Raw genomic sequence first — 24490 nt, forward strand, 5'->3', positions numbered from 1 at the left:
CCACAGACAGAAAATAACAGGTAAATGTTTATAAATATTCCTTTTTTTTTTTTTTTTTTTTTTAAGAATACATTGTGCTAGACTACATTAGAAATTTCTGTGGTCAAATGGAAAATTCTGTCTCAAATAATTAAAGAAGTCAATTTTATTGAGCTAATTTTTTTTAAGTTTTACTTTAATACTGGGTCAAGTATTGGGTCGGCAGCTAAGTAATTGCGGATTTTTAAAAAAATCAAAGACAATTTTTTCATGGAACTAAATAACTTTATTCTGTAATGTATTGCCCATTTTGATCAATGACCTTTTGCCATCTTTCAGGCAGCATCATAATCCCACGTTCAAAAAACTTCTGGTTTTTATTAGCAAAAAACTGAATCAGGTACGATTTGACATCATCATCATTATTGAAATTTTTACCATTCAAGGAGTTTTGTAAAGATCGAAACAAAAAGTAATCAGATGGTGCAAGGTCAGGACTATATGGTGGATGTGGCAAAACATCCCAACCAAGCTCCATTAATTTTTGCCGAGTGACCAAAGATGTGTGTGGCCTTGCATTGTCATGATGGAATACAACACCTTTTCGATTTGTCAATTCGGGCCGCTTTTCTTCAACTGCATTGTTTAATTTCGTTAGTTGTTCAATGTAGACATCAGAATTGATCGTTCGGTTGGGTGGTAAGAGTTCAAAGTAGACAATTCCTTTGTAATCCCACCAAACTGATAACAAAACCTTCTTTTGATGAATATCAGCTTTTGATGTTGTTTGAGTTGGTTCACCTGGCCTGCTCCATGATCTTTTCCACTTGATATTGTTGTAAACAACCCATTTTTCATTGCCAGTTATCAGTCGTTTTAAAAATGGATCATTTTCATTACGTTTCTTTAGCAAATCGCAGCTGCTAATGCATTGCGTTAACTGTGATTCTTTCAGTTCGTGAGGAACCCATGTATCGAGTTTTTGAACATAGCCAAGTTGTTTTAAGTGATTTTCAATGCATGTATGTGATACATGAAGCTTCTCTGCAATCTCACGTGTTGTACTGTGACAGTCCGAATTGATTATTGCTTTGATTAGGGCGTCATCAACTTCAACTGGACGACCAGAGCGTCTTTCATCTTTGAGTGAAAAATCACCAGAACGAAATTTGGCAAACCAATTTTGACACTGCCGTTCTTTTAAGGCTTCGTCACCATAAACAGCACATAACTTTTTATGAGCTTGCGATGCGTTTTTCCCTTTGCGGAAATAAAAAAGCAAAATATGACGAAAATGTTCCTTTTGATTTTCCATTTTTCAACGAACGCCAAACAAAAACTACAAAACAGATCAAAAAACTTTTTTTACTGATTAACAGCTGAATAGCCAACTATCAAATACAAAATGTGTTTTACATTTGTACTACGTCTGCAAACCTAAAAATTCAACTGAAGCCATATATATGTGTGAAACCCGCAATTACTTAGTTGCCGACCCAATAGTATTAAAATATTTTAAAATATAGTCCTTAATTTACCTATTGCATTATAATGAAGGTATTACATATATACCACACATATTAAAAAATATATAAAATTGAAGACTACTCATTATTTAACAAATAATTGATAAGTGCCTTTTTAAAATTTCCAAACGCAGACCTTGGTAATAACCTTCATATTACCGTATGTTGTAAAAAACATTTGAAGAGCCATCTAATAATGTATGAAGGAAGCGAGAGAACAAGCCATGGCTGTATTCAGTGGGGAGAGGATTCCTGGCAAAGGAAAACATTTCTATCTAAATCTCTTAAGTTTGCTTTTCTTACAGTCATTCTTTGCAAATCTGTGTACTTTGGAGTTCGATTTTTTATCTTCCTAAAAGGAAGCTGGGAGTAAGAGAACAGAAGCTGCCTGTAACACTGAACAGCAGAGCTGGGAGCTGGGGCTGGGAGACCCGGGTGCTCGGTCCAGGCGTCATCTGTGGTGGGAGACCCCGAGCCCAGCCCTTTCAAGTCTGCTTCTGCCTCTGTAACGAGGAAATAGTTATACTGCCTACCTAGTGCACATTAGAGAGCTGGGAATCAGTGGGTTTTGTGTCTTAAGACTTAGAAAAGACTGTTTTTCACGTTCGGTTAGTTAAGTGGAATTAACATACCTTAAAAGTTAAACCGCATTTTATATTTTTACGTTGACCCCGTAGGTCCTGAAGTGGGATCCCCACAGAGCGGGAGAAGCGTGGCAGCTGAAGGAGCCCTGTTACCACACACACTGCCATCCCCTCGGAACCTGATTCCTCACGGACACAGGAAGTGCCATAGCCTGGGCTATAAGTCAGCATTTCTCATTTTCTCTTTCCAATTTTTAAATCATTTTCAGTTGACTTACTTTCTGTTTATTTTGAAAATAGTGTCCTAATAATTTTTTGTATACTTTTGACTAAAAGCATTTTTTCTTCCTTTACCTTAATTTGGAAATGAACTTTTCCCAACAGTGCCTTCACATTTTGGGGAGATAAATGAGTATCAGAGAGCATCATCATAAATGAAATCAGGAAAGCACTATACTGTTTTACTTTTAAATTGTAATCTTTCTTTGTATCGAGACAATTAATGCTTATCACCATAAATTAGGATTTATATAAATTGTTCTTTTCATTCCTAAATATAAACAGTGGGAAATGATTTTGTGTTTAATTTCTTGAGCTTTGCAAGATCGTTTTTTGTTTTTGTTTTTGTTTTTCAAAATGGGGCCTATGGCTCACCTTTGCCATGATTTTTGTGAAAATATAATAGCTATTTTTCAAAAGTGAGCGTGAAAACAATTTTTTAATACACTGAAGACTTAAAGCATTCTCTATTCCATAAGTAGATATGGCCTTGTTTCCTAAATACTTAACTGTACTCCTAGTTTGAGACCTTCAAATAAATAAAATCTGTGTGTTCATTAGTTATGAGAGTTCAGAAGTTCAGGATAGTGGGTAAATCTTTTACTAGTATTTCCTAGATCTCTCTATAGGAGTATCTTCTATATCCTGAATTAGTAATAGTAACGAAATATTTTTCTTTCTTCCCAGTTTCATTCATAAAATGAACACAGCAGAGTTTAAGAGCGCGACATTCCCCAATGCAGGGCCAACGCATCTGTTAGACGATAGTGTCATGGAGCCCCACGCACCATCTCGAGGCCAAGCCGAAAGCTCTACTCTGTCTAGTGGAATATCAATAGGTGAGAAATATTTCTCCGGAGGGTTCCAGCTTACTTTTAAAATGTGGTGTTTAACCAAACTCAGCTGGGAAAATGCCATTATCTCTACTCCAAATACAGAAAATTGGATGAAAGCAAAGTAGTAATTAGACCTAGACTCACCTTACTAGTAGTATTGAAGTTAACAATTCGTGGTGATGCCCTGGCTAGTGGGGCTCAGTTGGTTAAGCGGCGTCCCATGCACCGGGAGGTCATCATAATTATATTGGTCTTAAATTATGGCAGAGCTAGTAAGGAAAAATATACTTATATGCATTTTCTGATCATACAAGAAATTTGTTTACTAACAATGAATTTGAGCTATAAGTAGACATGCAAAAATGTTTTATGTTCATTTATTTTCTTGTCAACTGTATTCCAATACATTGTAAAATAAATTTAGCAGCAATGATATTAGAATGAAGAATGAATATGTGGATGTTTACCCACAAATAACATGATTCTCATTTTATAAGCACAGCTATAGGAACGATTTCTAAAATTAAAAAACACAAACTGAAATTCTGATGTTTAAAAAATAGAATAACTTGTAATTTTAGGTAGCAGTGATGGTTCTGAACTAAGTGAAGAGACCTCATGGCCTGCTTTTGAAAGGTAAGAAAATTGTCCATTTGAGCTGTTCTGAGGTTTGGTTTTTGGTCTGTCTGAAAGTATATGAATAATATAATTCACCTATGACTGTATGATACTTAAGAGGTAATATTTATTACATAGCTCTAAGGGACTGTTTGAACTTCCTGCTGGTGGCAGAAATTAGAAGTTGATATTCAAGTCTGGAATTGAGTCTTACCTAGTAAATACATTTTTATTTGGTGGCTTAACACATGTATATAAATTTTAGCACATTTAAAAATACAATTTAAAAAATTAATCATGGTCAATGTATCTACTTATGTGTTGAAAAGTAAAATTATTTCCTAAAATCCTGATTGATTTAAGTAATTTAAACATTAAGTAGAATGATCAACTTCCTTCTCTGCTGCTTTGTCAAGGGCAAAATGACTTAGTAAATTTTAAATTATACTGTAAACAAAGCAGTCTAAAGTTTGAATTTAAATTGTCACTTAGTTTGCACAGAGGCCACAGATTTATACTGAAACCAGAAGCCTAGTGCACGGATTCCTGCACGGGTGGGGTCCCTCAGCTTGGCCTCCACCCTCTTGCAATCCGGGATCCCTCAGGGGATGTCCTATTGGCGGTTTTGGGATTGGGCCGAAACCGTCAGTCAAGGGAGATAGGAGATAGCAGTGCTGAAGCGGCAGGCAGCCAGAGAGGCTCCCCCTGTGGAAGCACACTGACCACCAGGGGGCAGCTCCTGCGTTGAGAATGCGCGTCATAGTCATAGCAACTGGTCAACCAGTCATAACGGTCGTAAAGGTCACCTAGGCTTTTATATGTGTAGTAGTAGATACTGTGCATGCATTCTCCTTTCCTTTTGCTTTAAACTATAAAAGCTGCCATTGGCCTGCAGCAAATGTCATGTTATATTGAACTTCCAAATAAGATGGCCTTAAAAATGTAGCCGAACAGTGCAAATACATGTTTATACTAAGTGTTCATTGGAGCTTTTATGTTGTCTCTATTTCATTTCTGCCATTTTCATACTTATACGACACTTGACTCTTGACCAAAGTAGTTGTTCTTTATTGTATATACTAAGCAAGCTATGTTTCTAAGCAGAAGTGTCATTTAAATTGAATTTTGAATGTCATGTTAAAATTGTTGGAATTGAAATATTTAGTTATCTAACTTCATGTCAGTCACTTTTAATAGAAAACAATTATACTAAATTCCTCCTTAAAATTAAACTACACTACATTTCAATTTTGTTGTGTTTAATTGGAAAATTATAACCTCATTCTCAATGACACTTTACAAAGAATTCTCACCATTATGTGATTAAAATTTTACTTGGAAACCCAATATTTTAAAGTATTCCTAAGCCTTTCTAAACTATCAGTATTCCCAAGTTTTGTTCTTTTTGTTTTGGGGGGATTCTTAGCAATTTGTTTTTGCATATTATTTTTTTTTTCCAACTTTTACTTTCAATTTCTTTATTTGGGTTTGCCTGAAATGGGAAAAACACAAGAGTTGCCTCCAGCACATGATGTCTATACAAATTGTCTTAGTTCTTTCCCTCTTGAAAGAGCATAATACCATCCTATTGGTTATAGAGTGTGTTGTAATCTTTAGATAAAAAATATTGATGAACAAAATTGTTTCTCAGATTGCTTGAGATATCTGTGAATAACCAGAGTGGTGTGGATAACCTGTTCTCATCCCTGCGAGTTATTTTCAAAGACAGCATTTAATGGTGTTACCTTCACATCTCAATTCTTTTTTTATGACAAATGCTTTGCTTTGCAGACATTTGCAGCTTAAAAAAAAAAAAAAAAAAAAAAAATCTATAATAATGCCAAGTTTAAATCAGTGGCTCTTGAAACATTTTGAGAGCAAATTAAAGCTGCCTAGCAAGACTCAGACATGAAATAATAATAAAGAAATAAAGAACTAAGATTTAAAATACTACCTATAGATAATGAACTAAAAGTAGTACTCTGAATATAAAACATGCCATTTTCTGTTCTTACTTCCTAGACAGACATCAAATAGGTTGTTGCTCCAGTTGCTAAAATAATGCTTTTTGTTTTAAATATCATTTATCAACTTTTGGCTTTTCCCAGGCAAAGAAGTGTCAGTGTCTATGTGTGTGTTTATTTTATTTTGTTAAGCATTACACGTCATTTTGGGTAAATATTAATTCGTACCATTGTTATCTCTTACTGGCTTTGTCATTTGTTTAAGTTGACATGGAAGGAAAACAATGCCTTTATTTATTACTCAGTGTATGTCTCTTAGGTTTTCTTGGATTTCTTAGTTTTCTTGGATTTAATAAAAAGGGTAGGAAGGAAAATAAGGTGTTTGGGCAGCATTAATTTTTTAAGTTTACTGGCCACATTGCGTTTAGGTGTCTTCATAGGGACATATAATAAAAATGAATTATTTATATGAACCCAGGTGTCATATTTAAACTTGAATCCAAGCGCTAAAATAGAAACAAAAGTATTTTTGAAGTATTTTTCAGGTTTTGATAGTACCTGGTTATAAATTGCTCTTTTAATTATTTTAGCAGATTTGTGAAAGTGAATGTATATATGAATGTATGATGTTTTCTAAGCAGCTATATTCTAGCATCAATAGTAAAAAAAACAAGTTTTTTAAATCTATGCTGCATGCTTTTAAAAGGATCAGAAACGATCACAGACTAACCTTTTGTAAGATGTAGAAAGCTTTATTACACAAAAATTATTATGCTGTTCTAGGTACTGATGATGTTTGTGTGAATTAAAGTGTATGTAATATATACAATTTATAATGGAATCCAACAGGAACAGATTGTACCATTCTCTCGGCCCGGTGACACGAGGGGCACGAAATGGCTATCGAAGCCACATGAAGGCCAGCAGGTACACTTCCCCTGCACTCAGGGGCCACAGAACTCCCTCTGGTGTTGGTGATTGGCTTACATGGGCGTGGTCTCACATCATTTCTGTTCTTTCTCAACTAACTGATTCAAAGACTGAAAAAAATGCCTAGGAAACTTTCCAAGATTTAATCTAGATATTAATTTGAATTATTCTTTCTGATCCACAGTTAATTGCTAAAACTTGCATCTCTGTGTCACATTTTTAAAATAATTCCAAGTTGGTAGCTTTTTAAGTGCACAGGTCTTTCTCATGCTGTTAAGTTATTGGATGCACAATACAAAAATCAACTTGCAGCCTATTCAAAGGCTAGAATCAAAGAATTTACTTTGCTGATCAGATTTGCCTTGTGAAAGAACTTGTTTTTTATAAACTGCAATTTAGACCAGTCTGTCTCATTAAATAATACTTGTGTATTTAAATGCATGTTCATTCCATTGTTCATCAAGTTAAACTGAGACCTCTTTCTGCCCTGTATTAGCTGCAGAAGAAAGTAAGAGTAATGCACATTGATTCGGGTTTATAGGTTAGTGCTAATCAACAAATTGATAATACAACAAAATAGCCAACTTTAGAAGTGAACCTGTGTCATTTTGATGGTGTCTAATCTCCTCTTGTATATCTCCTTGAATATAAATAGCTCTAGCCTGAAATTTCTGATGGTTTTAGGGTTTAAGTCACTTTGAAGACACCTAAATAATCATAAAGGGATAAATTGGCAAACTTTAGTTTTCATCACTGTTACAGGAATTATGCCACTCAAATCAGCTCTCAGGGGATGACAGATTTTTGCTATGGAAATTACTCTTGTTTTAAATACTATAGGAACTTAAGCCAGTTGGGGAGGCATACTTAAATGTGTGGTTATTTTTAATGGTTTTCTTAAGATATATGGAAAGGAAATCTTGGGTTTGGGAGTAGGTTATAATCAAATACTTATGCATTGGAAACATTTAAATGTAATTAAAATTGATTGCAGAAAGCCAATTTAAAAACATGTTCCTGTTGCTTTTTACTACTTTTAACTATTTAGAATTAAATGTGTGTGTGTGTTTTCCTTTTTTTTTTTTTTGAGCTTTTATTATTTTTGAGTTTTACATGCTTAAATACTTTCAGCAAATAGAATCCTCATCTTTCCTACCAGGACTTTAGGTTTCTAAGGGGGAAAGTTTACAGCAGTGATGCAGTGTGTTATGTTAAGAAGAAGCAAAGTCTTAAATGTATTTAATCGTTACTAAATTAAATTACCCTATTCTTTCTAAATTATACTTGTTCAAATATGTAATAAAGTGTGTGTTTTTAACCATCTGCTGACTTGAGTAACTTCCAGATTAACTTATGTAATAGCTTATAAATTTCAGATCAATAAACTTTTATAATTGTCAGTGTCTTCTCATTCTGAATAAAGTAACAACATTTTGAAATAAAGAATAATTACTTTCATTTAAGTACCTATTTGATAACTACCATACATAAAAGCTCTTACCTGTTTTTTCTTTGTTTCAATATTATAGTTCTGCAGAATCAGAAGATTTGGCAGTACATTTATATCCAGGAGCTGTTACTATTCAAGGTGTTCTCAAGAGAAAAACTTTGTTAAAGGAAGGCAAAAAGCCTACAGTAAGACTTTATCATATTTTCACACTTCTAAAAATATATAAATGTACAGGACCCTAAGAAATATGAAGACAATTGAAATAAAATCACATATATAGTACACTTGAAGTGATATCAGGTACACATTTGCCTCTCCATGTTTTTTTTATTTATCTTTATCATTTAAAGTCTTACAGATGTCCCCTGCCTCCCCCCTGACCATCCCGATCTCACCCCACCCCCCATGTTTCTTAATTTAGATTTTAATTGGATCCTACATGTAGGGAGCTTAAAGCATGCCTGTACTTCTCTGCCCTCTAATATAGTTCTTGTTCAAAACTGTTTCTCAGAGAACCTTGAAGTACATACTGTACAGAAGTATTTTAGTAATAAGTTCAGGAAAATAGAAAAAAGAAAGTTAACCCTCAAATAGAATTCAATCATTTTTTTGTTGTTGTTGTTGCTGGTTCTAAGTTGTTGAAATCAATAATGCAGGTTTTTTCCCCACATGAAATAGAACCCAGATATTAAATGTCCTCCAAACCATAATTATGTTAAAAAAAAAAAAAAAAAGTTTGGTGAAACAAAGATTTTCACATGTAACTCAGAAGAAGTTTTTCCCCAACAGCAGCACAGTAGTTTGATGATAAAAGAAAGATTTATTTTCTTTTCTCAAATAATAGTATATCTAGTTTGGAATAAACTTTGATGTCTATCTGCACTGAAAGTTTTTGAAGATGAAGAGGGAGGGCTTCTTACACCTAAGGGATCTGATTTTTGCTGCTTATATTATAATCCAGAAGCTACACTAGACCAGCTAGCTAGCAAACTAAGAACAGCACAGCAACTGAGGTTCACCACACCTAACGTGTGCCAGATGCCAGGAATAGAGCAGTGAACAAGCGCCTGCCTCAGGGAGATGGCGTTCCACTGGGGAGAAATAGCCCTTAAAGTGAGGAGAGGAGACAGACAGTGATGACTTGTCACTAGAGGAGGCATTTGAACCGAGGTCTGACTGAGGAGGGTGAGTTAGCCACGTGAAGACCTCGCGTTGAGGAGACAAGGTGGCTTGTGGAGTTGAAGCGATGACTGGGCAGTTGGTGGAAGAGATGAAGTCAGAGCGGCTGGGGCTGCAAGTGGGGATGTCACTTTGGCTCTTCAAAAAGCACAATTCAGAAGGGGAGCAGAGGAGGTGATGGCCGGCGATGGAGATTTGGGAGTCTTTAGCATATGCATAGTATTTGAAGCATGGGCCTGGTGAGATGGGTGATGTATGAAGAAAGGATCGCTGGAGAAGAAAAGATGGTTAGATTAATTAGGGTCAGGGTTATGTCAGGAGCATGCAGCGAGATGGAAGAATTCGGAAGGGGATGGGTATAGTGCAGAACCGTGTAATACAGACAGAACATGAAGAAAGGAGAAGGGGGACATGAGATGGGGAGGCCGTGAAGATACTAGACAATATGAAAAAGCGATAGGATTCTTGATGAGATGGGTAATTATCTGAAGGCAAGTACTAGTGCAGTATAGTAAGTGGAAGTGAGAGGAGTGCTTGAGTTAACGATTTCAGGAGTTGTGCTCTAAGGTTAGGCTTGAGAGGGCTGAAGTGGCGTCGTGTGTTCATGTGTTTGTCCTCTCCAGGTAGCATCTTGGACAAAATATTGGGCAGCTTTGTGTGGGACACAACTTTTTTACTACACTGCCAAATCTCTAAAAGCTACAGAAAGAAAACATGTAAGTATTCCTTCTCTAAATTGTTAGCATTGTTTCACAGCCTTTTCATGAATGAGATTTATCCAATTTTCTGTCCTTTCATAACAGTTCTTTTTTTTTTTTTTGTTACTAAAGTGTAACTTTAAAAAAACTAGAACCCAGAAAAAAAAAAACTAGAAAAGTGCCCTATCCAGTTTGACTCAGTGGATAGAGTATCAGTCTGTGGACTGAAGGGTCCTGGTTCCATTCCAGTCAAAGGCACATGCCTGGGTTGTATCCCTAGTAGGGGGCGTGCAGGAGGTAGCCGATCAATGATTCTCTCTCATCATTGATGTTTCTATCTCTCTTTCCCTCTCCTTTCCTCTCTGAAATAAATAAATAAATAAAAACTAGAAAAGTAACAAGCATGCTAAGAATATTTTTTGTATATATACTGTATATAGATATAGATATAAAGAAGTGTCTGATAACACTTGGTTTAAGAGAATACCCCTATTACATTGTACTAATACCCCTATTACATTGTACATCTTTTTTTTAATATATTTTTATTGATGTTAGAGAGGAAGGGAGAAGAAGAGAGAGAGAAAGAAATATCAGTGATGAGAGAGAATCATTGGTTTGCTGCTTCCTGCATGCCCCACACTGGGGACTGAGCCCGAAACCTGGGCATGTGCCCTTGACTGGAATCAAACCAGGGACCCTTCAGTCCGCGGCTGATACTCTCTCCACTGAGCCAAACTGGCCAGGGCTACGTTGTACATCTTAAACTTACACAATGTTGTAAGTCAAGTATATCTCAAGAAATTGGAGGAAAGATAACATCTGTATTAAACTGCAGATGTGTTTCTATAAGAAAGGGGTGAAGAGGGAGCACAGTAACAGACGAAACAACTTAGATGAACTTACCGTTCCACTAACAGTCCTGCTCTTTGGGATTGGACAGTGGGACAGTTAGGTGTTGACAGAGAGTTGACGCTGAGAAAGATCTGGAAGGCAGGAGAGTGTCTCCATGGGGGCCGAATTTAGTCGTAAAAGGCCCTGAGCACACCTGACCAGCACAAAGTCACAGGTCTCATGTCTCCCTGGGAGAAACGGAAGACATTCCCCCTGACACGTCAGCTTTGCTGAGGATGAGCCACCAAGGTGACCACTAGTTGTCTTTCTGTCTCTCAGTTCAAATCCACATCAAATAAGAATGTGTCTGTGGTAGGATGGATGGTGATGATGGCTGATGACCCAGAACATCCTGACCTCTTCCTACTGACTGACTCTGAGAAAGGTGAGTCTTTAGAGAAACCAGGGCTTATCGGGAACTTTGTAGTATGCCAAAGCCTAGTTTCACAGGGTTTATACTTGACTGGGGGAAGATTTGTGTAATTTTATTTCTTGAGAAATATTTTTGTCACATAATGTATAGTAATGAGGTTAATATTTGTAATTATCAGTATTTATTAAATGCTTATTTAATAAGCTTATGGAGGGAGCGAATTTGAGAATCTATGGCTCACTGTTGCTTTAAAATCTCAGTGGTTTGCCATATATGTAATACGCCTTCATTTGTACCTGGAATTAAATTGTTATTCTTAAGTTCTAAATGTGGCAGAGGTTTTCCTTTAAATGATCTTGATTCCATTACTTTCAATCAAATTAATTGCTTATTTGACTCAAAGCACTTTCCAAAGAAGTATAATTTTAATTATAATACTTTGCTCATAAAATATAATAGAGATGTTGGAGGGTGGCTGTAGAATCATATGCCAGCTGGGCCTGCCTCGGGTGGCAGGCAGAACAGTCCCAACATGACCGCGGCTCCTCCTCAGAAGCCTCTGGCGTGGATAAGCACCGCAGGAAGCCAGCCGGGAAGCGCCTTCTCTCTGCCCATGGCTCACAGCGGGAATGCAGCAGTACCTTTATGGGCTGTGCAATTATATTTTGACCAATGTTATTCAGAATGTATTTCATATCAACAGATAGTGTGCTTTTAGGGTATTATGAAGTGTTTTAAGTGAAAATGTAAGCAAAATATGTTGAACACAGAAAAAATAATAATTGTGGCAAACTTCATTGTAGAAATGCTTTCTATTTAGATTGGTCTGGTGTCTGCATCTCAGTTCAGCCAGCAAAACAGTATTTTAATTTGAATAATTACATATGTGGCGAAGGCAAACAATTGCTTCTGAAAGTGAAAAACTTCTTTGAATGTTAAAATCTCAAAGAAAAGTTGTATAATGTCTAATTATAGATTAGGCTCCTGGACCATTGACTGTAGTTATAAAGGAAAGTAGAAGCTGGTAAGAATTGTGGAATAAAAAGAACTTAGGTCAATGAAAAAAAAGGGAGTAAAGCTCAACTTAAGGCAGTCTGTATAATACATGAACTCATTCTTTCCTCAGTTTATTACCGTAATACAGAGAACCATATAAAAATCCTTATGTGCCAGTCTTAAAATAAGGTTTACTTAATATACACAATACAGATGAATTTCTAATTTTCTAAGAGAAAAAGGTGCCTTCTTATATTTTCCCTGAGAGCCCTCAATAGACTGGAAAGCTATAATAATTTTTAACAGATGTAACTAAAAACTAAAAAGGTAGCTGATGTTGATGTTAGCCAATTAATCCTTATTCACATTAAATAGTCGGTGTCTGAGTATTAGACACTAGATGTTGAAGCTGTGACCTGTCAAAACCTCACGTTAACATTGCTAATACATAATCTAAGCAGTGTTGAGAACTGGCATTCTGCACTCTCATCCACACGTACAAATCTAAAGAAGCCAAACAAATTTATTTAGGTGTGGTTTACACTAATGAACAGTTAGGGAGATGCATTTACTTCTCTTCCAATTCACAAACAGCAAAACCACGACTTTCTCCGAAAGGGACGTCACATGAATGTAGCAGAGAGAACCGTTTTTGTTAGAAAATCAGGTGTTGGAGAAATAGACTTCTGAAATGGAGAACTCTAGTCTTATTTTATTTGCTTTGGTAGCTGGCAGAATTATTATATGTCAGAGTCCTTAAGCTTTTATTATTTCCCTTTGTTTTTTATGATTTTAGGAAATTCATACAAGTTTCAAGCTGGCAATAGGATGAATGCAATGCTGTGGTTTAAGCATTTGAGTGCTGCCTGCCAAAGTAACAAACAACAGGTGAGCATTTCTCTTAATCCCCAAATAGTCTCTAACGGGCATGTATTTAAGAGTTCCAAAGAGAAGTAGACTAATTTTTTGAATGGAGTGGGGAAATATGTTTTTATTCTTATTCTTTTTCTTGTTGACATCAGTCAACAAGGCATGAAATTCACATTTTAGAGAGATGGGCAATAAACAAATAACGAACTTTCAAATAGTGAAAACTATACAAGCAAACAAAATAGAATTATGTGATGCAGAGTGATGGGGATAGAGACAACTTTACATAAATAGGAGAGAGCAGCAAACCTCTCCCTGAGGAGATGACATTGGCATGAATGACAAGAAGGAACCGCCACGTGAAAATTAGGGGGAACAGCGGGTGCAAAGACCTTGACGCTGCAATGAGCTTCAGTTGTTCAGAATAAGAATATGTAGCCCGGACTGGTAGACTATAGTGAGAAGCAAGGGAATGTAGTTCTAGAGGGGCTAAAAAGAGGGGGCACTTCAAATTAATAAAATTCATTCTTATTCATCTTTATTTGTTCTACTAACAGGCTGATGTGGGTTTCTGTGGTTGCAGTGAAACCCAAAACCATTTGGATATTTTTGTTTTCATTTTACTGAAACAAAGGCTTTCAGCTGCAAAGGCGAATAAATTCACAGTGTTGTTTTCTCCAATCCCTATTACAGGTTTAAGTTGAGACACAGTCTCGCTGGTTTGATAGAGTACATTAGCCTGCGAACTGAAGGGTCCCAGGTTTGATCCCCAGTAGGAGGCATGCGGGAGACAACCAGTCAGTGATTCTCACTCATCACTGATGTTTCTATCTCCCTTTCCCTTCTCTGAAATCAATAATATATACTTTAATAAATAAAGTTGAGCCACAAATTGGTTGAAAAGATATAAACATAATATTGATGTTTCACTCTTACATATAAAGATCAATAAAATAAAAAAAACCTTTAAAAAAAACATACTTTAAGGGCGTCACATATATGTGACAGAATGCAATATACAGATGATGTACACTGAATTGCCAGATTATTATGAACTCTGAATGCATAATCTGGCCACTCTGTGTGTGTGTGTGTGTGTGTGTGTGTGTGTGCACGCACGCGTGTATTAGAGGCATGAATTCGTGCATGGGTGGGGTCTGGCCAGCCTGGCCAGGGGGAGGGGACATGGGCAGTTGGCCAGCCTGCCTGCTGGTCGAACTCCTGGTTGAGGGGACAATTTGCATAGTAGCCTTTTATTATGTAGGGTACATGTGTCAAACACAAGGCCCGCGGGCCAAATCCAGCCCGCCAGGCCTTGCAATGTGGCCCGCACCGCGCTGTCATCACTGCACTCCGCTGTCAGTTTATGACATTGTCAGTTTATGACTGTTCAGTAAACCATTCGGCCCGCGATTTAGGCTGGATTTTAGATTTTGGCCCCTTCTCTGATTGAGTTCGACACCCCTAATGTAGGGTATACACTGAGTGGCCAGATTATTATGCATTCAGAGATCATAATATTGGGTCCGGTAATAATTAATGTCGTTTTTAAACATTCGTTTAAAATCTTGCTTGGCGTTGACTTGTATTGACATAACCTTCAAACACGTGGTATCTACAGAACGTGTGAAGTGCAATTAACAAGTTTTGCTTGAAAAAGTTTGTGTTTGGTTTGAGTTTTGTTGCAGAACTAGGGCTAAGAAGATGGCGGATGAAGAGCATATTCAGCACTGCATGCTTTACGAGTTCCAATTAGGAAGAAAAGCAAGTGAGGCTGCAAAAAACATCTGTAGTGCTCTTGGTCAAGATGCAGTTAGCGCCAGAAAATGCCAGCGTTGGTTTGAGAAATTTCGCGAGGGAAATTTTTCGTTAGATGACAAGAGTGGTCGAGGCCGTGTGTCCAATTTTGATCAAGAAGCTCTTCAAGCTCTTTTGGTGCAAAATCCTCAAATTACCCAACAAGAGCTTGCGACAACTTTAAATTGTTCACAAAAAACAATTTCCAATCAATTGCGTCCACTTGGCAAAGTCCAAAAGTTTGGAAAATGGGTTCCTCATGAGTTGACCTACAACACCCGTAATCAAAGAGTCACAATTTGCAGTTCGCTCCTCTCTAGTCAAAACCGTTTGCCGTTTTTAGAGCAAATTGTTACCGGAGATGAAGAATGGGTGCTGTATGTTAATTTGAAAAGGCGGCCTCAATGGTTGGACAAAAATGAGGCTCCGCAGCCCACGCCAAAACCTGACTTGCATGTGAAAAAAGTGATGTTGTGTGTTTGGTGGAATTAAAGGAATTCTTCATTATGAACTTTTACCATCTAACCAAACCATTACAAGTGCAGTGTATAGTGCCCAATTGGAAAGGTTAGCCCAAGCTTTAAGAGAAAAAGAACCCGCGCTGATTAATCGGAAGGGCGTAATTCTTCACCACGATAACGCACGACCGCATACTGCAAGAATCACTGCTGAAAAACTGCGCCAGTTGGAATGGGAAGTTCTCCCTCAACCTGCATATTCTCCTGATATTGCCCCTTCCGATTACCATTTGTTTCGTTCTTTGCAAAACTTTCTTCTTGGAAAAAAATTTAATAATGAAGAATGCCTCAAAAATGCAATGACCGAATTTTTTGCATCAAAATCACAAGAATTTTACAACAGAGGGATTAAAATGCTTCCTGAGCGTTGGGCACAAGTAGTAGAAAACAACGGCAACTATATTGTTGATTAAATTTTGTTGTATTGTTTAAATAAATTCGATTTAAAAAAGTATTAGAAAACGACATTAATTATTACTAGACCTAATAATCTGGCCACTCAGTGTATATAGAATTGTACACTTGAAACCTATATAGGTTTATTAACCACTGTCACCCCAATATATTTAATTTTTTCAAAAAGATACTTTAGGTCAGAAAGATTTTAACATTTGGGCTCACTTAAAAGAAATAGTACTTTGAAAGACAACTTTTAAATGCTACCACTTTGTGAATGGACCTACAGGGTAAGGCAAATACCATAATTTCACTTATATGTGGAATCTAAAAACAAAAGAACAGATAAAACAAATAGACTCATAGGTAGGGAGAACAGACTGACATGTGCCAGCTGGGTGAAAACAGTTGAAGAGATTAAGAAGTACAAATTGGTAGTTGCAAAATAGTCATAGGGATGTAAAATACCTCATAGGGAATATAGCCAGTAATACTCTAGTAAGTATGGACAGTACCAGGTGAGTACTGGAAATATTGGGGGATCACTTCATAAGTTACATAAATGTCTCATCATAGGGGTGTACACCTGACACCAATATAATATTGAACATCAATTGTAATTGAAAAATCTATCCAGGGGTCTTCAAACTATGGCCCGCGGGCCACATGCAGCCCCCAGGGGAGTCTGATCCTGCCCGCCAGTTTTTTTGGGCAGTGAGCGCAGCCAAGGTGTTACAGTAGGAATTAGTAGTTCATATAGTCCGGCCCTCCAGCTCTCTGAGGGACCGTGATCTGGCCCCCACTTTAAAAAGTTTGAGGACCCCTGAAATAAAAGGCTAATATGTTAGACTGGATAGACCGAACATCCTTCCAAACAAAGCCACAGCGGCTGCAAGGACTGCATAATAATCTGGCCATTCGGTGTATATCGTGCATAATAAAAGGCTACTTTGGGTGTCCGCGAGGGCCAGCAGTGGCAGCGGCAGCAGCAGTGGGGTGATGGGGTGGTGCCTTCCCCTGATTGGCCCAGTTGGCCTCCTGCAGAGGGAGGCCAGAGGCAGCAGCGGCGGGTGATGGAGGTGGCACCCTCCCCTGATTGGCTCGGTCACCTCCCACAGAGGGAGGCCAGATTGTGACTTTTTTTAATCACAGGCCCTCAGTAGGACATCCCGAGGGCTCCCAGACTGTGAGAGAAGGCAGGCCGGGCTGAGGGACCCCCTCCTAGGCACAAATTTTCATGCGCCAGGACTCGAGTATTTTAATCAAAATAAATAATGTTGTTTTGTAATGCTCGTATTTTTTAGGTTCCTACAAACTTGATGACTTTTGAGTAAAAGCCTAAGAAAGAAGAGAGGTGAATTGTTGCTCCACAGAGGGAGCGAGGCCTGGTGGACCAGCGCCAGCAAAAACCAGTCCTGTGCCAGGGGAGCCGAGCTTCCCTTTTGCCTCCGGATTCTGAACCAAAAAAGCACTAATTCTAGGGAATGAAGTGAGACATTCCCAGAGAACCAATTGCAGTTGCAAAACAAACTGCCATGGACCACGCTTCTTATCTCTGAACTGACCTGTGGAAACCACTGCCTTAAAAGAACGCAAGGAAAACCAACATCAAACACCAAATAGTGTGTGTGATCGATCTCCTGGCGGTGCTGTGCTTGGAATAGATCGTAGCTCATCTGCATTTCTTTTAACTTTGTGTTAATTTTGGAGGGGGGAATCGCCTTTTTCAGATAGACTTTAAAAAGGAAAAGCGTCATTCTCATGGGTTACATGAGGAGCTGGTTTTGAACCGGAGTGTACAGGTCTGACAAGCAGCATTCTGCCAGCAGCCTCCCAGAACGTGCGTGCGTTTGTCCTCCGTTCGCCTGCGGCCTCATGCTCTCAGGCACGAGTGGAGGGACTAGAAATATTGTACTGTGAGTTGTTGGGACTTTGTTTGGGGCTTAGGGAGGGATTTTGTTTGGTTTTAGATGAGGAAAGGTATTTTTAAACACTAAACCTCGGAGATTTAGTACTGTACGGGGAACACGACTTCCTGCAGGGGCATAAAGGCCGAGTGTTCACCTGCCAGACACTTTTCACAGGGGCTCCAGAAGACATGGTTGTTTCTAACTGTGTTTAAGGTTAGACTCTATATGAATTCATTGCTGGGCCACAGATCTTCGTAGTGGGGATTGCATCCCAACCTAAATTTCCTTCAGATTTTATAGTCATTACTTTTCCACTTTAGTTGATTTCCCTCTTCTACCAGTCACAGGTGGTTTTTATCACCAAGGAGATAAACTGATGTTTTCCTTTACCTTGTTTATTGTGCACAATGCCAGTTGTTGTTTTTATTATTATTATTCATTTTCATTATTTTTGCTCAATATGAGATTCAGGGTCACATTTGTTTAAAAGAGATTCCATATATGTATGTATTCATTTCATTCTAAGGCAGACAAAGTAATTTTAAAGGATAAAAAGTAAAAGGTTGAGATTCTGAGAATTTAAAGTATCAGAACTCTCCTTATACAACTTTTCTTTATTGCAAAACATTTTCCTGAAAACTTACTATTATGTATAGGTCCCTGCCATGAAATCAGTAGTTGACCAAGTAGTTTTATGAGGGCTCTTCTATGCTGTAATGCATTTAATTCCAAAATAAATGTTGACTCACTAAAAAAAAAAAAAATAAATAAGAAGATTGAAGATATGATGCCTTAGAGTTTTAACAAAAATTGGCGTTTGAACAAAGGCTACGTTGGATGTTATAAACTCATGAGGCATCATAGGTTTCAGCACTGGCCCAGAGTAAGAACGCCTCTGTCTGATACCTTCTACCAGGCTTCAGGCCTCACGTAAAATCACTTGCATTTGTATTCTTAGAAAACATTGTACTTTTTTTTTTTATCATAAGTATTTCATTCTTGAATCTATAAAACTTCAGTAGAAAATATTGTCCACAGACTAATTAGCTAAAAGTCCATTCAAAGGGAAGTGGAAGAGCTTTCTCTGAGCACGGAGTTTTTTCCATTTAGATCTGTTTCCAGAGGACATGCAGAGTGCAGATACTTCTCTCAAACAGCACAGTTAGAAATGCCTTGGTTTCTGGCTTTGTGGGGAGCGATGACACGGGCTGGAGAGGACAGTGCTGCCTGTGCTGAGTGATGTTTAAATCACCGGCTCCTGCGCTTGGCCCATGCTGGGTGCACGAGGGACCCCTCCTGCGGAGCCAGCAGTATTACTGTGTAGACCTTGCACATCTCACTTTTGTTTTGCTTTTTTTTTATTTTTATTTCTTTGTTTATTCAGAAAGAAATGTTTTTAATAGTATGTGCTTTTTAAAAAATGCTATGGATGAGAACCCTGTGGATTTTTTTTTATTATTATTGCTTTGTTTGTTTGTCGTAAATAAGCTACAGTAGATATGTCATAGAGGAACCACGTCTGTGGAGGTGGGCACCTGGAAGTCAGAGCCTGATGTTTTGCCAAAGAGGGGAGCTAGACTGGAAGATGTGTTTGATGTTTTCAGCTCTAAACATGAATGGATGCCTGCACAGACGAAGAATAGCTTTCAATTTGGTAAACAGCCCTTTTGTCTGAAACTCTTAACATAAGCGTGCATAGAAGTTGCCATTGTTTTTTTTTTGTTTTGTTTTGTTTTTTTTGTTTTTTGTCTTCAAATTTACTCATTCAAAAGATTAGTCATTGCTTTTTGAGATTATTATAGCATTTGAAGCAAATGGAAACCAGTGAGAAAAGTGGATTAAACTGCTGTTAAGTGAATCTTTTATCTGTTATTCACCAAATGATATCTGATGATTATTTCATGCAAAGAAAGTTTGTCACCAGAATGTTTATTAGTGGGATGATAAATTCATTTCTCTCTGATTAGGCCTGCCCTTTATAAATTAGTAAATTGGTGACTCATAAGCTTGAAATTTCCATCAATATTAAGGTCATCTGATTCTGTCCTAGCCTAAAAGAGCTCATAGAAACAAAAGTTTAAATTTAAGCTGGTTTATGTTAAGATTAATGGTTGGTGTGTTATATGGCCCAGGATAGTAGAATATAATATTGTCCAGAATACAGTTCAGACACAACTCATGTAACAGTTTATTTGAACAGAAGTTTATTTTTCATATGGAAGTAACATACCAGTTTTTAAAATATAACTATAAAAATAACTGCATAATGAGCACTATTTTTGGTTTATGCCCCCTGTGTGTTTGGGCTCTGCTTATTTTTTCAGAGTTATTTTTTTACTGTAACCTCCAAAATGTAAGAATTGAAAGAGAACTGATCAAAGACACCTTCCTATTTCATTTTCTTTGCTGTGTAAATGTCATTTGTGTAAACATTACCAAAAGGGATGGAAACAGTTTGAGTCTGAATGCTTTTTCTCCCTAGGCCTGTGCTTCGATGACAAATGTCTTTCCTGTGTGGGAAATGCCATAGACCATTGCACCACCGTCTGTGTGGACTGTTCTGGCATTCGGTCTTTCTGTACATCAAGAGTTACCATGTTTATAGCTGCAAAGTTTTTATAAGTGGCTTTACTCCTCTTCTAGAAGGTTTATAAAAGAGACCAAGGAGCACCATAGTTATGGAAGGAAAAAATGTTTACAGTGTATAGTGTACACTCTCTGTAGATTAATTGGAGCAGGAGCCCTCTCAGGGCAGGCCGGTCTGTTGATCTGTTGGGATTACTAAAATTTACCTGGCAAATGACTTGAGCAGAGGTCTTTTTTCCTCCCCACTCCACCCCCCTTTTTTTAGGTTAAATCTGTAAGCTCTTATGTCTTTGCTACTGAAAACGAAACTGTAAGGCATCATATTAATTCTGGAAATCAAAACAGATTTAATCCATCCACTTCTGTAAAGATGATATCCACAGTTGACATGCTTCCTGTTTTTTGAGGCACATTCCTTCACAACCAGTTTTCAAACTGCCACGTTATCTTCTGCAAACAAGGGGCGCCAGTGTTGCTTAGCAGAAGAGAATCTTTCATAACAGAAATCTTCTGCTTCAAAGGCTTTCAAAATAATTGGATCCCTTTTTGGGAAGGAAGATGCATTCGCCCGTGTCCCGGTGGAACAGTATTAGCGCTGCTGATGCATGAACAAATGGTGAGGTTTGCCTGACTTTGTGATCTTTACGGATTTGCTTTTATTTTCTCTGTTTTTGTAGTTTTTTCTTTCAAAGGTTTTACAACCAGAGTGATACTTTGTTTTTGTTTTTCCTAAGCTTTCAGAGACAAACATTGTTATTTAATCACATAGATGATAATTATTTTTCATGTGAAGTCAGCCTTTTCAAAATGCTTCCCAAAAATGGCTTGTGTCTAAAGTGACTTTTTTTTTTCTCTCTTTAGAGAATTCTAATGAAAGAGATCTCTGTGTTCAAACTCTTAAGCTTATTGAAAGCAGTTTCATTTCACCGTATCTCAAGTTGTAGTATGGGGAAAATTTGGTCAGTGCCTTATCAATTTGAAGACCAACTATAGGCATTGAGTATGACAGTAATCATTGGCCCTCTTCCTCCTTTGTTTCAGGAGTGTGTGCCCCTCTCTCCACCAGCTCACTCTCTCTCACATCCCGTCCAAGAATGTCTGTGTAGATATTCCTAGGTAATTGTTGCAGTCCTTGGTTTTGAGTCTTTTTAGACAAACTTCCTTCCTGCTCCTCTCCTTCCAGGCAGGAGATTAAAAATAAATCCACCCAAATTGCCCTTTGGATGAGCGCTCTTAAGAACAACTTGGAAGAGCACCCATCACGGAGTTTGTTTATTTTGTGTTGATGTTTTCGGTTGTTGTTGTTGTTGTTGTTGTCATCTTGAGCATACACTTAATTATAAGGCCTTTCAGGAAATCTCTAAAAGAATATGATGCAGCCAGGAAGATGTGTTTGGGTTTTATGGAAGCTATTGAAGTCTTGTGATAAGAATCCTTTTGGTCAGAAATGAGGTTTCGTTTGGTTCATTCTTATATTTAAATAAGGCTCAGAACAAACAAGCAGTCACTTAACCTACCAGTTATTGTTCACCTGAAAACATTATGATGGGAAAGTGAAAGCAGCTCCAGTATACAAATTAAAGGGAAGTTAAAAGACTAAACGAAATTTCCCAGGAAAAGCGAAGCTTGGAAACACTTTGCTCCTCTATGATTACTACTGTTGTCCAACTGAGTCCGGATGCTGTTTTCACAAATATGAAAGGGTTCGTCTGTTCCAGAGTAGGCAAGTAGACATGGTCTTTAAAGCCACATGAAGGGTTAACTCGCTGGTCCTTGAGGGTTAATAATTAGCAGAATTTAAATTTTGATCTGGTCATTTAGACTGCAAAGTAGTGATGAGATTCGAAGAATGCATAATTAGAGTGCTTTGAGATTAAAATGTTTTGTTTTTTTTTAATAGAAAACTTCATAAATATTAGCCATGCTTTAGATACTAGATCAGAAATACTACGTTTCCCCTCAAGATACCGCCTATTAGAACTATTCACAAAGATAGTCTGGTAACTATTGACTTAGGTCTGACAGCATAGCTCTTAAGAAGTCACCAGGTTCTCAATAGTTTCTCCACTTTTGTTGTTGACAAATTCATTGTTGTACAGGCTACTGAAGTGTGTTTGGGGGTTGAGGGACCATCCACAGTGTAATCTAGAGGAGGTCAACATCTGTGGGGATAAGTGCCCAGTGACGATTATATGCAGGACAACACAAGCCATTTTTACCCTTCACCCCAGTGAGCTTGCATACTCATGACAAAGCACTTGGCTGCACTATGACCTCCCTGAGTGACGTGCAGCTCGGTTCCTCTCTCACTTTTTGTTTCTGTTCAATATGCAAATGTGAGTGTGAGATCTTCAGTGTGTTTGCATACGCTAACTTAAAAACGAATTTAAGTACAGTTTTCTGAAATATTTCTATTGAAATAAATTGCTTAAAAATATAGGTTGTGTGGGGATAATTTATTATCATACTTACATTTTTATCCTTCACTTTTTTTTTCTTTTTTTCTTTTTTTTCTTTTTTTTATTGATTTCAGAGAGAGGAAGGGGGAGAGAAAAACATCCATGAGAGATCGGCTGCCTCCTGCACACCCCCTACTGGGGATTGAGCCCACAATCCAACATGTTCCCTGTCCGGGAATCAAACCCTGACCTCCTGGTTCATAGGTAGATGCTTAACCACTAAGCCATGCTGGCCAGGCCCCCAATGGAGCTTTCATTGGAAGAAGTACAAAAATACCTGTATTGAGTCTCCTAGAAGTCATCGGCTAGGGTGTTGGTTATGTCCTTGCCTCTAAGAAGCTTGGGAAATCTCCAGACAGGACTGGATTTTCTTAAGTCTCTACTGGCCTCTGAAATTGTCCCCTCCCTATCCTGGAACCAAAAGAGAGTGACAGTTCTCTGATAGGGTTAGCCTGTCTTCCCTCACACAGTGCCACCTGTGCGATGCTTGCTGCTAAGGTTCCTTTTCCTGTCTCAGTAGTAGTTTGTCCTGAGCCAGTACCACGTTCATTACTGTACAGCTGTCTAGGCTTTGCTGTCTGGTGAGCTAATAACATTGTTCTTCCAATTTGCCTTACCTAGACTTCCTCTGGTCTTCCCTAGGATCAGCGTGTCAAGTTCAATGAAAACACTGTTGGTATTTTTATTAGAATTGCTTTGAATATGTGGATTAATTTGAGAATACAGTTTGGGTGAAAAGTTTGTCCCTCTCGTTTATGAACATGAAATATATATATATATCTCTGTTTGTTTAGGGTTGTAATGTCCCTCAGAGCTCTACAGTTTTCGCTCTACTGGTTTCACACAGCTTTTATTTACTTACTAGAGGCCCAGTGCACAAAAATGTGTGCACTTGGGGGCAGGGGTCCCTTAGCCCGACCTACACCCTCTCACAGTCTGGGACCCCTCGGGTAGGGTCCCTAGGCCTGGCCTGAGATCAGGGCCTATCGGGGCTTTCCTTCCCCAGGCTGCAGGCCGCTGCCACTGCTTGCCATCTGTGCGGTGCTGCCCCGCCTCCCCTGCCATTGGTGGCCTACCTCTACAGGTGACAGGCTGGGGTGCAATGGCTTGGCTAGCCTGGGCCTCCCTCTTTTCTTTGCTGGGGGACTGGGCCAGCCCTCTGAGGGACTGTCTGCTTACCTGATCACCCCTAACCACTGGCCTACTTACCTGATCACCCCTAACCGCTGGTCTGCCTACCTTAGGGGTGTCGAACTCAATCAGAGAAGGGGCCAAAATCTAAAATCCAGCCTAAATCGTGGGCCGAATGGTTTACTGAACAGTCATAAACTGACAATGTCATAAACTGACAGCGGAGTGCAGTGATGACAGCGCGGTGCGGGCCACATTGCAAGGCCTGGTGGGCTGGATTTGGCCCGCGGGCCTTGTGTTTGACACATGTGGCCTACCTGATCACCCCTAACCACTCTGCCTGCCTGCCTGCCTGCCTGATTGCCCCTAACTGCTTGCTTGGGGTCTGGGCCAGCACTGACTTCCGGTGGGTCAGCCTCCGATCGTGACTGGTTGTTATGACCCAGAGTTTTTATATATTAGAATTCCAGGTAAACTAGTTTTTGTTTTTACTATGAATATGACCTTTTTCCTGTTA

General features: G+C 38.3%; 1 protein-coding gene across 2 annotated transcripts in view; it reads left to right on the top strand.

Annotated features, from left to right (window-relative positions):
* Nucleotides 1-22820, top strand: part of RALGPS2 (Ral GEF with PH domain and SH3 binding motif 2) — a 115772-nt gene extending 92952 nt beyond the window's left edge. The window contains exons 12-20 of one of the 2 annotated variants that reach the window (XM_084866962.1): nt 2183-2312; nt 3056-3207; nt 3786-3840; nt 6636-6713; nt 8246-8351; nt 9969-10061; nt 11217-11322; nt 13103-13194; nt 17192-22820. In XM_084866962.1, coding sequence (XP_084723088.1) covers nt 2183-2312; nt 3056-3207; nt 3786-3840; nt 6636-6713; nt 8246-8351; nt 9969-10061; nt 11217-11322; nt 13103-13194; nt 17192-17221 — 842 coding nt within the window. In that variant the 3' untranslated portion in view covers nt 17222-22820. The remainder of the gene's footprint in view (nt 1-2182; nt 2313-3055; nt 3208-3785; nt 3841-6635; nt 6714-8245; nt 8352-9968; nt 10062-11216; nt 11323-13102; nt 13195-17191) is intronic. The other variant, XM_084866963.1, reaches the window with a different exon arrangement.
* The last annotated feature ends 1670 nt before the right edge of the window (nt 22821-24490 follow it).

The sequence above is a fragment of the Pipistrellus hanaki genome, assembly GCF_964339955.1.
Source record: "Pipistrellus hanaki genome assembly, chromosome: 18".
Taxonomy (NCBI): Eukaryota; Metazoa; Chordata; class Mammalia; order Chiroptera; family Vespertilionidae; genus Pipistrellus; species Pipistrellus hanaki.